General features: G+C 37.5%; 1 protein-coding gene across 1 annotated transcript in view; it reads right to left on the reverse strand.

Annotated features, from left to right (window-relative positions):
* Positions 1-15,171, reverse strand: part of PTPRR (protein tyrosine phosphatase receptor type R) — a 246,256-nt gene that overhangs the window by 95,953 nt on the left and 135,132 nt on the right. Inside the window, exon 5 of the mRNA XM_027770931.1 lies at positions 7,982-8,250. Coding sequence (XP_027626732.1) covers positions 7,982-8,250 — 269 coding nt within the window. The remainder of the gene's footprint in view (positions 1-7,981; positions 8,251-15,171) is intronic.

Consider the following 15,171-nt stretch of genomic DNA (forward strand, 5'->3'; position numbering starts at 1 on the left):
GCGGATCCGCTAACTGAGAAATTAAGTCAGGAAGGAGAGTGCTACATTACAACGAGTCAGACCTTCCTTTCTGGACAGTTTTCTGAGTCTTTGCTCAATTTTGACTTCTAATAAGAAAATCAAGTGAGAAAAATGAGGAAATAGTGTAAATGTAGCCATTTACCTTTGACTTCCTTTCCATATAACCAGCCATTAGTCACGTTGAGGCCTACAGAGGAAATCTGTAAGAGCATTCAGATTTCTAAGTTTTATGTCTTCTCAGTGAAAAAACTGTACCTTCTAGGCCCTGAATGTGAGTCATGTTTACTGGGTGGGACCTGGCAGGTATAGTTTCCTCCAGAATGACCAGTAGAGGATTTGGGGAGTCAGAGGATGGGACAAAAGAGGAGGGGATGCAGCCTCTGCAGTACAGTTGATAGCACACTGGGCTGTGGAGCTGGAAGCCACGTGCTAACCAGGACTGGAAGCCACATGCTGACTGAGCAGTTTGAGTCGCTGGCCAGTCATCCTGAAGACATGCTGGATGTGTGTGTGTGTGTGTGTGTCTTTGTGTGTGTATATGCATGTGCACATGCCCAGGATCCCAGAGGGCTACAGGACTGTAGGATGGGGATCATTGTGTGATCAAGCCCTGTGAGGAATGCTTCCCTCATTCTTTTTCTTTCTCTCTCATGAGCATTCAAGGGCTCTATCATGAATTTGTTAAAAAATCAAAAAGGGGAGGGGAAATAAGAGCGAGCTATGGCCTCATGCTGTGCTAGCCAGGTGAAACTGCTTTGTAGTTTCACAAGAGCTGTGCAAGGCACATGCTATTCTCACCAGTGAGTAAACGGTTTCCAATTCTACAGGTAAGCGATGAAGGAGGCATTTGAATTTGTCTGTGCAATCTTCAGACTCACCATAGGAAGTGAATTCATTTGTTAGACTAGACCACGTGAATTGATAGTGGTATAGTTTAGATAACATTTAATATATTATGTATTTATATGTAGGATGAGAAATTATGTCAAGTGATAGTTAAAAAATGTTTATGATGTCATATGGCAGATTTAACTCTATCAAGTCAGTAAAAAAAGTTTCCATTTTTCTGAGTTCAAAAATGTAACAGACCCAGTACAGGCTTGTGAAGTGGAATAAGAGAAAATAATACAAAAATATTACTATATATCTTTTGCTCTCTCAAAGGCACCATGTCATGTCATACTGTTAATTTTACAGTGTTCTTTGAGGTGAGGTGGGATAGATACTATTTTACAGATTGGGAAAAATAGTCACCACAGATGACCTCATGAATCTGTAGTGTCACTCATTTAATAAATGCTGGAAGTAATAACAGCACAGAAACTTAGTTCTGCAGTGTATCATTAGGCTCTTTGTTCTTATGAGAGTTCTTTAGAAATATATGAGATCCAGAAATATAAAGGGAAATTAATTAATTCCATAATATTTTTTGGGTGTTTACAATGTATCAGGGTTAAGGAAAAAAAAGATATAAGAGTATCTTGAGCCACTATGCCTATCCTTAAGATTCTTACAATCTGGTTAAGGGATAGGACAAACCACTTAAAAACTGGTTTCATACTCAGGCACACACACAAGTGCCCAGAATCCAAAAGGCTGGAAGATTGGAGGAAGGGGATGGTGCTATGACCAGATCCTGTGAAAGGTACTCATTTCTCTCTCTCTCTCTCTCTCTGTCTCTGTCTCTCTCTCTCTCTCCATCTCTCCCTCAGTCTTACATGCACACACATATACTCCATCATGAATAGAGGGAAAATAAAACTTAAATGTCCCCCCTCAAAAAACAAAACAAACAAACAAACAAACAAACAGCCCAGTTTCAGTCCCTTTCTGAATGAATCTTTAATTAAAATCACCAGTAGAGGAGTAGCACATATGAAAATTTTCAGGTGCCATAAATCACGCAGCCACAAATAGATTACCAAGCCATGACAAAAAAATATGTTTTGTGTTGGGCTCTGGAGACTAGACACAGATGAGCGAGGGAAGAAGAAGGATGAGGTGAACACATGCATATGTGGGCAGGAACACAGTACACCCAGCAGGATGGGAGGAGGAGAGACAGGGTGGGGTAGAAAGGTTATTTGGGGGAGCAGTGGCAAACAGACTTGGAGAGAATAATCAAAGCCAGAGAGTGTTGACCTATAAGACCCAGCAAGGTGGTTCATGCCTTCCCCATCAGGCAAAGAGGAGCTATTGATGCCTTTTGCACAGCAAAGCGAGATAATACAAGCATTGTTATAGCAAGTTAAGTCCAGAGAACATACAACTCAAATTGAAAGAGGAAAGAGAATGAGGTACAGGCCGAGAAGATGAAATAAAGTAATGTCACAAGTATAACATTTCGAGCCCTAATATCATTTTTATAATTATAAGTTGCAACAATTCAATCATGAAGTAATGAGAGCCGTGTCCAGGGTGATGATTACAGAAAGAGAGAGTCAATAATGAGGAAGTCAGAGGAGCAAGGGTCAATATCATTTGTGACTAGTTAGAAATAGAGAGAAGAGAGAACTGCTATGTCCTTTGCCTTGTAAGATTCTTTAATTTTCCACATATATCACTTGCATTCCATTAAGCATATGCATTCAGTCTCTGTATTTTCTTTTATTTATATTTTAATTTTTAAACAATCTTTTAAAATTAATATTGTTAAATGAATGCAGGCTCCCCATCAGGGATGAGAGATTTATGTGGCATGACCTAAAAGACTTTTGGAACAAGTGACTCATAATGGGAGCTTTATGGTCTCATGGTGATTTTAATGAAGCCAGACTTTTATGCAATAAACAGAGGATTATTACTTCACTCCAGGATCAAGAGATGAAGAGCCGTAAAACATAAGGCTATTTTAAAAGCACCATTAGAACACATAAGCATAAAGTTTTAAGGCTTAAGACTGCCAGAAAAGTTTTCTGACCGCAAGGAACACTGTACATCCCTCATATTTTATCACTCTTAAAACTCTGCACTATGCCATCTTGGCAAGGAATTATGGTAGGAAAATATAGGGGTGAGAACGGCAGAGGAAGGGATAGGGGAATAAGCACAGTGCTTCCTTATAATTATTGAGAATTGACCTGAGAATCATTCATGATACAATTCATTAATTCATTTGTTCATTCATTCACTCATTCAGACAGGAGCTCTTGCGCTCTAGGAATTACTTCTATGTGTAAGAGAGAAAGAGACAATTACATATGTGTCCTTAAGAATCTTAGGATTTTTTTTTGCCAAAACAGATTACTTTAAGCCAAAATTTGAAATTCACTATAGCATGCTGTAAGTATTGTATGTACAAGGGGTTATGGCATGAAAACAGAGGTGGGCAAAAGATAAGCAGCAGAGTTGGTGTTGACCTGGGGGAAGGTGGGCTAGAGGATGAGGGAGAAGAAGGTAGAAGGAGCCTGCAGTGGCTTCTAAGAGCAAATGATGCTTAAATTTCCCTCTTCTATTCCCATTCCCACCTCTCAACTTTGCACCTTCCTATATGCAGGCTGCCAGATTCTTTGGGGTTTTATTGCTTTTGGTAAGAAATGTGAAATTTGAATTCTGCTTTGGGCTTTGAATTCTAAAAGGCTTGTCTTATACACTCTGTCTCAGGGTGTGTAAGTTAAATGAGGTAGAATGTTAAGTAAGAGCAGGGTTTCTTCTTCTCAAAGCCTGAGAGAGCGTTGTGGCCTCAGGGGAGGGATACGTATTAGAGAGGCTGCTTTCAGAGTGCAGGTTATCAATGAGACCCTGTGTTCTTCATGACTGAAGTGGGGTATGTGAACCTTGGTAAAGCCATGAAGATGGGGCTGGAAAGTATTTTAGGGGGAATGTAGACATAACTACAGAGTTTCTTATACTTCCATTTGTGGTAGAGATGATTCTTTGGCATCTAAGAGTAGCTTGAACATAGTCAAGAGAAGTTAAGAGAGAGGAAAAGGGAGGAAGAAACTGCTAGAAAAGAAGGGGCTGCCTAAATAGCAATAAGAGAGAACATGGTAGCAATTGTCCTGGGTGGAATACTGAGGACATATGAACACTTTAGCATGTGGATGGATAGCAGTGTGGATGGATAAAGTCAAGGCAGAGGGTACCTCTAAGCTTCATGTTGAGAAAGTTCCTTCAAAACTTAGATGTAATCCCAGAGAAATAGAGGGAGGGGGTAGGTGGTCAGAAAGGGGCTGAGATTAAGTTTCTATCATTCAGGTGGAATGGCAAAAAGCTTGGGTTGGGTTGCAGAAGTACAGCATTACATTCATTAGGAATGAATGGAATGTCTGCTTGATGGGTAGACCCAGATTCAGGCTCTCTGTATTGGTCGTTTCTTTGAGGGGCAAATAGCAATAAGGAAAAGAAAGACAGATTATAGGCAAACACTACTCTTCTGAAGTTTAAAAGAATATGGCATGGGACCAGTGGATGGTGTAATGGTTACATTGCTGGACTCCCAAGTAGTCGACTACAGTTTGAATCCCGGATCTGGCAACTTAAAACTCATGCCAGCATGTGTACATGCATGCCCCAAATCTTGAAAGGATGATGGAAGAGAAGGGATTGTGGTGTAGCCATACCCTCTGAGGGGTGATTTCTCACTTTCTATCTCTCTATCTCTCTCCGTCTCCCTGGCAAGTGCATGCTCCCTATAGCAAAAATCTCTCTTAAAAAAAAAAAAAAAAAGAGTATGTCATAATGATGCCTGGAAAATTTCCAAGTAGCAGAATGGCTGTATATAGGTGTTTAGTAGGAATTAGTGGTGGGCAAGGTATGGCAAAGGCCAGATCAGAAAAGAGTGTATTTTCTATACGAATTATTAATTTTTTCCAGAGGCAATGTGAAAACATGAGGGGATTTAAAAAGAGAGTAACAATCAAACATAATTTAAAAAACCAGGGCTGACTCTGTAGTGCCATGGTTAAATGCTACACAGAAGAAGCTGGATCCCATATGGTTGACCAGGATTTGAGCCCTGGCTCCAACAGTTTGAAAAATGACACAGGGCCTGTGGGCACATGCTCAGTATCGTGATAAAAGAAAGAAAAATAAAAACACTGCTTGAAACACGTAAAGAGTGGTCTGGAAGAGGACAGAGCTCAAGGTAGAGAACCATTAAGAGAATGGTGGAGAAAACGGGAAGATCCTGAGTTCTCGACAATATTGGGATTGGACAGAAGGGAGCGTGTAGAAAAAGATGCCAGGTTTCATAATGTTTGGCTATTTGGGGAGGGGGAAAGAGGAGTTGGGGATATTACCAGGCTTTTGTGATTCAGAATAAAAATAGAAGAGAAATGATTTGATGAGCAAGGATTTGAGTTCTTTTAATGAGTGTTTTAAAATGGTAAGTGTTTAAACAAGATCAGAGTGAGATGTTCGGTTCAGAGCTCAAATCTGGGTCTAGGTCTCAACTGAGAGGCTGATTTGAGTTGAAGTGTGAATCATCCATATAAAAGGCCATAAGAGATGAAGTGGTTGTGGTTAGATTACTCAAGGAGGAGAGGGAAGGATACAGGATGAAACTCTGAGGTTAAGGGGAGAGAGGAAGGTCTGTGGGAGATGAAAGGTGGCCACTTAAGAACCAGAAGAATGATACTTTGGAGGCTAAAGGGAGATGTTGCAAAAGGACATAGTCATTAGTGCTAGAGAGAAAAAATGTAAGACACAAAATAGATATGTGCTTATCAACTTGGTGAAAGTATATAAAAAAGAAAATTGGGAGTGTGGAAGGCTGAAGGTCAATAAGGCAACCAATGTACTCTGTTCTTTCAAGATGCTTATTTGAGGTCCAGCCACAGCTGTAACTCCATGCTCTGTGACACTGGATCCACACAGGAAGTTTCTCAAGTTCACACCCTGTGGCCTCCCTGTCCACACTGGGCTCATGTATTTAAGTCTGTGATCCAAACTGGCTGAAACTAAGGTAGATTGTAATGTGAGGAGCCTGTTGTGGGTACCTTTGACACTCTCTTTTTCTCTCTGTCTAATGGAAGGAATTAATAACTTCAAAGAATGAAAAGTATACTATTTGATAAAAGAAGAAAGGAGAAGAACCACAGGAAGAATTGGATTAAGGGAGATACTTTGCTATAAAAGAAAACCTGTCTCTAGACTGGACAGCCTTAGCACAGAGGGTACCATGGAAAATAGAGAAGGAAAGTTGATGACGCAAGTTACTATGGTTGATAAGGAATGACTCGGAGCCCTAGGCTTTGTCCTGCTCTCAGGGGGGAAGGGGAAGGAAGAAAAGGGTTAGATGCAGGGAAGTTGGTAGATCAGGGAATCTAGTTAATACTGATTATGCACTTGCCCTGCAAGAGCCCCCACGTGGAACACAAAGATGAGAAAGATATCATCCCTCTATTCTCCATTCTCAAATGTTCACTTCAATTAAATGAATACATAGATATTTAACCTTATACTTCTTGAAATTAAAACATGGCCTGCAGTGGTGTAAAAATGATAGGAAGCTGGGAACAACTACGCCTCTAGACAATTTTACACTGACCTTGCTTAGAATTAGTAGTACATTGCAATAATTAAAATTAGTCTGATTTTTAGTCAGTTTTATTATGATCTCTGAATTTTCTCTAGAAAACACATGCTCTTATTGCCTGCATGTAAACAAACCTATCCTGCTACCCTGCCCTTGATTCACCTCTGATTCTTAGATCTCTGCTTCAAGGTTTCTCTTTGAAGCAAACATAAATGTACAAAAATAATTTGAGTAATGACTAAAAGAGCCTGAAGGAAGCTCAGAAGTCAGGTTTAATCCCTTCGTATTTCAGAAGAAAAAATGGAGGACCAGATAGAATGACTCATAGGCTGCCACTTTGTTCAGGAATGATAAAGCTGGGACTGGAATCTAGTTTTTCTAACTCCTAGTTAGCCTCATGGAGAACGTTCCACTTGGTCTTATCTCTGCGTGCTGAAACCCAAGGAGCAACTTAGTGATATCCAAGTAAGAGATAGCACATGATGGACCTATGTGGATCTACCAGAAAACCAAGAAATGTTTTAGGAGAAGACGTAGGAAGAATGGCTTGATAGTTCTGTTTTTCTTTCTGCTATGGACTCAAAATGTTTGCTCTTTAAGAGCCTTTAGAGATCACTACAATAAATCATTCATTGTTCTTTGACAATATTTCCAAAATCTAAAATCCTCAGGCACTAGAAAGGACAGTGTTATAAAATGTGGACATAAAAAATAAGGAGATTGAACCTGTAATTTGATCAAGAAACACTCAGTTTTCCTACTACCATGATGTGTAATGTTGTATGCAATACAACTTCTATTTTAAACACAAAAAGGAAGCATATTTTAATAAACACCATGGTTAAGTTTTAATATTTTTGAGAAGCAAGGAATTAGCCCCTTATTTATGTATTTTTCATGGTCTAGTTTTCTTACATTTGGATTTGATTTATGTGAAAATGTACCATATATATTGTATATACACACACATCACATGTGTAAATACGTCAACAAGGAAGATGAGAGAACCAAGAGTCCTGTATCTTGATAGTTAATGTTTGTTATGGTCAAGGGAAGCAAAGGGAAATTTAAATTTGTGGCATAAATTCATTCTATGTTACTCCAAACAACATGGCTTTCACAGAAAACACTGGGGTCATTCCCAGTGTCTCTATGCCCCAGAGTTTGATGGCAATTATTCAAGATGGCTTTATGTTAGGTCAGGCCGCCTCAGTAAGCACACAATGCATGGCGACAGCTGCAGCGCTGTAGTTGAAGATGGACTTTGCTTCAGTCTACACAAACTTAAGAGAATTAGATGCACCTTAAAGACTTGAAAGAACACAGACTCTTTGGGAAGACAAAAAACAGCATTGGTGCCCATTAGGTGGTGAATGATTCAAACCAATCATATCGATCATTTGAGTTCTATTTTTTTTTAATTGACACTTTTTTTTTAAAAAAAAAAAAAGCAAGTGGATGGGATACCAACAAAGTTCTTACCTCTCCTGAAGTCCTATGGGCTTCATTTTGAAAGGAGAATGGCAGACAGAAGAAGAGGGGGTAGCTTTGATCTCAGGAGCACATCGGCCCTGAGGGTCGACAACAACATTCAGCACCTTCGGGGCCTGGTCAGGTTGGACCATGCTGTGAACTGTCTTTGCCTCAGACTGTGCTGGCTGTAACCCGATGGGTGAGAGGTGGATCTCCTGGTTTTTCTCTTTATCTTGTCTCAAGGAGAGCTGGAATTTCTCTTTCAATCTGTAAAGAATCTGCAGAAGAAGACACAAAGGGCTCCTGTCACACTTCCTTACAATGAATACAGGTTATGAACTCCTTCCCACCCACCTAGAAAACACATCAACAAAAGATTCAATGATAAAGTCACTAAAGCCTACGAGGATGATTTCTGTTTTGTTCAAAAGGATATATTTGGTATTACTATTTATGCTGTACATACACATGAATTGGTGAATCTGCTCTTCAAAGATATATTCATAAATAAATTTGGCTAATTTTATGAAAATGCCAGATGTCAGTTTGATTAAAGGATTTTTTACTGAAAATTTCTGAGATGGTAAGCTTACAGAAGGAAGAACCATGAAACATAGGCTTATGACATTTATAGAAAATAAGATCTGTGTCCAATATGGCATGGGAGAAGAGTCTTGTAAAATATTAATAAAAGAAGAGTTATTACTATGAATCATAATTTCTTATGTTGTTAAATACTTGACAATAGCCAAATATTACTTTGAGTATCTGGTAAGTACTTGACAAAGTTAAATTTAGAGCCCCTATTGGAGAAGTTAGACAACTGAATTTTCTTTCTTGTCCCTTTTTCCTCTTAATTTTTAATGCATGTAGAAAAAAGCAAAAGAATCACTTTTCTTTCCAGTCTCAGAGCTCTTTCTGGAATGCACATTCAATTCAGAAATGGTAGGATCAACACTTTTAAACTTTTCAAAGACTTGGACTGACTTTCCTGGGACACTTTATGGGAAAGATTGTAAGGTAAACAAAGTTTATCTTTAAAGTTCTTAGGCTTTCTTTATTATGGTTTTTGTTTTTTCTTCTTCTTCTTTTGATGCTGATACTACAATACTTGTAGAAACTAGATTTCCATGTGTTTCTTCAAGTCTGTTCTCAGGAAGTGACTTGATAAATTAGTTCACATGAAGAGGTGACTTACCTCCCTTTCTGCAATTATGAGAAGGTGTACAAAAGTCTTCAAAAATTCATTGAAAATGTATTAATGAAAAACCTAGGAATGAATTTTGATTTTTTTTGCATAGAAATAAATTCATACTTCAACTCCATTTTTTCCATAAATATATTGAAGTCCCCCTCATTTAGCACTTCTGACATCTACATCTTAAGAAGCCTTAAGTTAATTGAACTCTATTGCATAATTTATGGAATCTATTAGCCAAACCGAGTGTCATTTTAAGAGGGGCAGGCTTTCCTCTCACTTCGGGATAACATTTATTCTAGTCATGAGGTAAATTCTGTATTTTCTCCTCTCAAGTTCTTTCAGATTTTAGTACTCTCTATATTTTTAATCTACTGGGAAGATACAAAGTCTAATTATGTATTTTTTCTTGTTAAAGGATGGTAAACAGAAAAGGAAACTAAGGAGTAATTCATAAAAAATTGTGGAGGAAAATAATCTGATAATTTATTATGGATCAATATTAGAAAATAGTTGCCCAATATTCTCCAAATGATATTGAAAAAATATAAACGTTTAACAAAATAATGGTATGAAAAAGAAACAATGAAATAAAAACACAATAATCTAAGATGAAAACATACTAGACTGAGACTTAAAAGAATCTAGAGGATTGGAAACTTAGTAGCAAGGTGTAAATATTTTCCACAAGCAATAAAGAACAGAAGTGGTTGTATAGAAAGTATCATCAGTGGTGTAGGAGGCAAACTTGAGAGGTGACCTGGTGTGTAGAACAAAAAGATAAAGAGATGAAGATGAAAATAAGAGAAAAGAGAGGATATGGAAGTCTGAAAAGAGATACTAAAAATGATATACCAGAAAAATTTAAAGAGAAGCAGATCATTCAAAACTATTCTCAGTGCCTTGCTATGAGCAAAATCGACTGCCTTGTTCTTAAGGAATTTAGGCTTGTGGAAATAAAAAAGCTCTTAGGTTAAAAAAAAAACTATGTATATCAGTTGGAAGAAGAATAAATGTGAGAAGAAAATGAAGGAATTTTCACTGTTTTGATTTAAAAAACCGTGTTTTCAAAGGATGTATACATTTTATACCTAGACAAAATTGATGGTGATGTGTGTAAAGCCAACAGAAAGAATTTGTCAAATGTGCAGCTTCAGAGAGTATACTACCCATGTATCTTTCTAAAAAACATTTACTCAAAGATATATTGCCAAGTCATGAGAAAGAAGACTCAAAATCAAGAATAGAAGCATTAGAAATTGTGATATAGAAGGGGGCGCTGGAATTATTTAAACACAGAGTGAAAACTAAATTTAATTATGTCTCAAGTCCAACATCCCAAATTGTCATAAGAAAAGAGATTATTGGGGGAGGGCGCAGAGGTAGGACAATAAGGGTGAATGTTAAGCAACTTTTTAATTAGATATTCAGAGGGAATCAGAGTTAGAATGGTCATTAGTGGTCTTTCAGATCTCATTATGCATTAAGGAAATTGAGGTCTGACAAGCAATGGGCTTGCCAAAGTCAACCATTAGTCATGAGAAGCCCCAGTTCTAACAGTCTGACTTGCAGGCTTGTGCGTTTACCATCTCCCCCTACCTCTCTGGTCTGTTCTTCTTCACGCTATCATTCTTTTTTTTTGAGAGTTTTTTTCGCTATAGGGCACGTGTGCTCGCCAGACAGACAGAGAGAGACATAGAGACAGAAGCGAGAAATCACCCCCCAGGGGGGATGGCCACACCGCAATCCCTTCTCCTCCATTCTCCTCTCAGGATCTTGGGCACGCACGCACACGCACCCGGCGTGAGTTTTAAGCCACTGGGTCCGGGACACGAACTGCGGTCGACTATGTGGGAGTCCAGCGACATAGCCATTACGCTAACTGCTGGTTCCCACTATCATTCTTTTTTTTAAAACTGTGATTTCTAGCTTACATATAATCATTGTACATCTTTGTAGGGTACAGCATGGTTTTCAATGCATGCATACAGTCTATAATAATTAAATAGAAGATATAGACATGTTCTTTTTCAATACTGAGCATTACATTATGTGCTGCACATTTGATAATTATTGTACTTTTTAAGTAGTATATATTACATTGCCAATGATATTTTTGCTTTCATGTGGTACACCATTCTATAACATATTCCCTTTTTTTTTTACATGCATTTTCCTAATTCCACCCACTCACCTCCCTTTGCAGCTTCTGGTATCTACTATTACTCTCTCTACTTCTATGTCATTGAGTCCTTCAGGTTCCACCATAGAGTGCAGACATTTAGTATGTTAAACAGGGACATATGGTGTTTGTCTTTCATAGCCTGGTTTATATTATCTTCTAAGTTTGTCCACTTTGTGTCAAATGATAAGATATTGTTCTTTATGGCTTAGTATTCCATTGTGTATATGTGCCACATTTCCTTAATCCATTTATCAGTTGTTGAGCACTTAGGTTGATTCTATGTCTTAGCTGTGGTGAATTATACTGCAAAAAAATATGGATATGCAAATGTATCTCCTATCCTTTGGATAAATATCCAAAGGTAAATTACTGGGTCATATGGTAGCTCTATTTTTAGAATTTTGAGGGACCTCCATACTATTTTCCACTGTGGGTGTACTTGTTTATATTTCCACCAGTGGTATACAAGCTTGCACCCACATTCTTAAAGATTTACTCTGAAATCACGTCTGCAGCAGATATGACTTACCACTGAGTTTCACAACCATCAAATCTAAGAGTATGCTCTTTTTTGGGTGGTGATGGATGAAATATTTTCATAAGCAAAAAGATGATAACCTACGAGGTATAACTTGAAATGCTTATTATACATTGAACTGTCAGGAAATTAAAGAATTCTTACTATCAGTTTTATCAGTTTACTTCCTCATAACCTAGAAACTTTTATACTAAATATATTCCTTGACTCTTGTAGGTTAAATCAGGATCTTGAATTTTGAAAAACAATAGATTCAGAATATCCCCATGACAAATATTACTGTAAAAGAAAAAAGATATCTAATACTAAGTGACAAGTCTTCATACCTTTATTATAATTACTTTCAAAAAAGTATATTATGTATTCTTTAAGCTATATGATAGAAAATACTGAAGACACATGTCTTTATCATATGCATAATGTCTGTTTCTTTTTTTAATTTGCAATTATTTTTTAATTAATTTATTTTTTATTTTAAGTTCTTTTATATATTAAGTCATGTTATTTAGCTTGCAAAGTGAATATTCCAACATGTGTACATTTCTCCCTAGTCCAATCGATAATACTATAAAGTAATCTTCCATAGATAATACCCCATTTCTTTGTCCCATTAATACTTTGCCTCTCCATTTTAAGGTTCTTAACTGCTACTTCTGTTCAGTTTCCATCACTCTTTCAGTGTACTTTGCCACCAATCTGCAAAGAACACAATTCACACTAGAATTATACTAATCAATGACACATACATGTTAAGCTTTATTGTGTTAAGGTAAACATGTAATTATTAAAAGATGAAGTGGTCCGGTTTTGTGGTGGTGTTGGTAGTAAACGAAATGACAGTGCTGGAAGATGCATAGCTGACCATTATTCAAAGCTCTGGTTTGGCCTGAAAATACACTCTGTGTGTGTGTGTGTGTGTGTGTGTGTGTGTGTGTGTGAGTGTGCCCAAGATCCCGACAGATTAGAGGGCTGGAAAAAGGGGATCTCAGAGTGCGAAACCCTGCCTTTTCCTCTCTCTTTCTAGTGTGCATGTACATGTTCTCTATCATGAAGAAAAATAAATACATTTTAAATAAATGGCGAGATTATAGATTTTAAAGTGGGATAATTTTTTTAATTGCAATAAATTATTTTACTGAATACAGAAACAAATATATCTGTATCTTTAAAAGCATAGTTAGTAGAATATGATAATGCATATATGGCATATTTTAAGCTCTTCATGAGTAAATATAGTATGTATATCAAAACATTGACTCGCTACCTTATACGCGGAGTTTGAAGAAACAATTCAGTAATGAAAATGAGAAAGGCAAGGGAATGTGGACCTTCTCGATCATTATTGACAGGCCACTTTTATGATTATATTAGTGTAAAACAAGGTGTAGCCCAAATTGCTACCTTATTGTTTATAAGTTTATATTTTTAAAGAGGAAACTTTGTCACATATTTTACAATTCATCATCTGTTTACTTCTTCTCTGCTTAGAGGTTAACTTTTCATCCAGTCTCTGTGTAGCATGTACAAAGTGATTTCTACATCTTTAATTAGGGGAACGCAGAACCTGAGAATATACAATGCACATAAGAAAGGGTTTAAAAATACTCAAGATGCTTGGGCTATTGGGAAAAAATGGGGAAAAAATTGAAGAGGTTGCTACTTGGCCATAGGGACTTTGTCAAGGAATTAAGAGGTAGAGGTTTTCAACTGACAGGGATTTCGCCCTTCAGGGGATATTTGTTGGAGGCATTTTTGGTTGTTATAGTTGGGGGTGGGGATGGGAGAAAGTGAGCAGAAGCTACAATTTTGCTAACTACCTTGGAATACACAAAAAAAGACCCTTCCCAGTCCCAGTAGACACAGTCCAAAACAGTTCTACTCTAGAGAAACCCTGGCAGGTTTTATAAAAGAACCATAAAAATGATCTGGTGTTTTCTCCTCATTTTACACTTAAGCCTAGAGAGGTTGAGTGATTTATAGGTTGGAAATAAAGCATAGAATCCAGGTTTTCTGACTTGCGGGCATGTGATCATACAACTCTACTATTTCTTCCAAATTCCCACATCCTTCTTCAAAATCTCTGTCCCAAAGCCTATGGAAAAGTGTGTCAGAGATTTTTTTTCTGCACAGACAGAGGTCTGGAAAATAGCATGCACATATTTCTCTATGTGAATTCTCTTGTTTTAAAACTCATCTGAAAGCTTACCATAGGAAGAGTAAGTCAATATTTTTTCTTTCATATTTAAGATCTTGTTGTTTGAAACTAAGGATATAATAAGGCTATTTGATTATTTTAAAAAGGAAAAGACAAAGGATTATTGAAAGAGTGAATTTGTAAAAGCCAAATTATAGCAAGAGAAAAAAATAATAGTAATAAGAGACCCAGAGGAACATAGAAATGGGAGGAAGCTAAAAGTAAAAATCTTATGACGCTCTTTTGTGGCTTATAATTTTTATTTAAAAATATAAGTGAGTAACACAAAACATTGTTTGGGTTAAAATATATTCAAAATTTTAAACGATGCCATCAAACAACAATTTATAGCAGATGTTCTTTATAGTACTTTAATTAGTTCTGAAAGACTCATTCGTTCTTTTCTTACAACTTTTTTTCTTTTTTTAGTTGTCAGAAGGCATGTGCATTCACCAGAGAGACAGAGAAAGAGAGAGAGAAAGGGAGAAACCATCCCCCAGTGGGGCATGGTCACACTGCAATCCCTTCTCCTCTAGTTCTCCATCCCAATAGTAAGTTAGGCACATGCACACACACTTGGTGTGTTTCTCAAGCTGCAGGAGCTGGGATTCAAACTGCAGTTGGCCATGTGGGATCTGACTCCCTTAACCACTAGGCCACCGGGTCAACCCATCTTTTCTTTTAATTTAGTAAACATGAAGCAATCCCTATTTCGTTCCAGAAACAAGACACAGTGAATGCAAAGCCAGTCCCTTATTCTGTCCTCCTAGAACTCACAGCTTTTCAGAAGAAACAGGTGTGTAAAAATAATGTCTGGTACAAGGTAGAATACAAACTGTTCCCACAGCACACAGGTATGGTGTTTCACACAGCTGTTGGCTCTATCTGGATGGAATTGCTCTGATAAATACAGGCATTCTCATCTGTTACTGGACACATTCAATGCTCAAAATGGATGTTTACAGGACAAAGTGATAGGACTGAAAGGAACAACAGCTGGACTATTTCATTGAATCATGATAGGGAGTTCAGGCTCTCAACCCAGATAGACCTTGGTTGAATTCCAGTCCCCTCCCATTCTCCT

Source organism: Tupaia chinensis, unplaced genomic scaffold (assembly GCF_000334495.1).
Source record: "Tupaia chinensis unplaced genomic scaffold, TupChi_1.0 Scaffold000168_1, whole genome shotgun sequence".
NCBI classification, from domain to species: domain Eukaryota; kingdom Metazoa; phylum Chordata; class Mammalia; order Scandentia; family Tupaiidae; genus Tupaia; species Tupaia belangeri.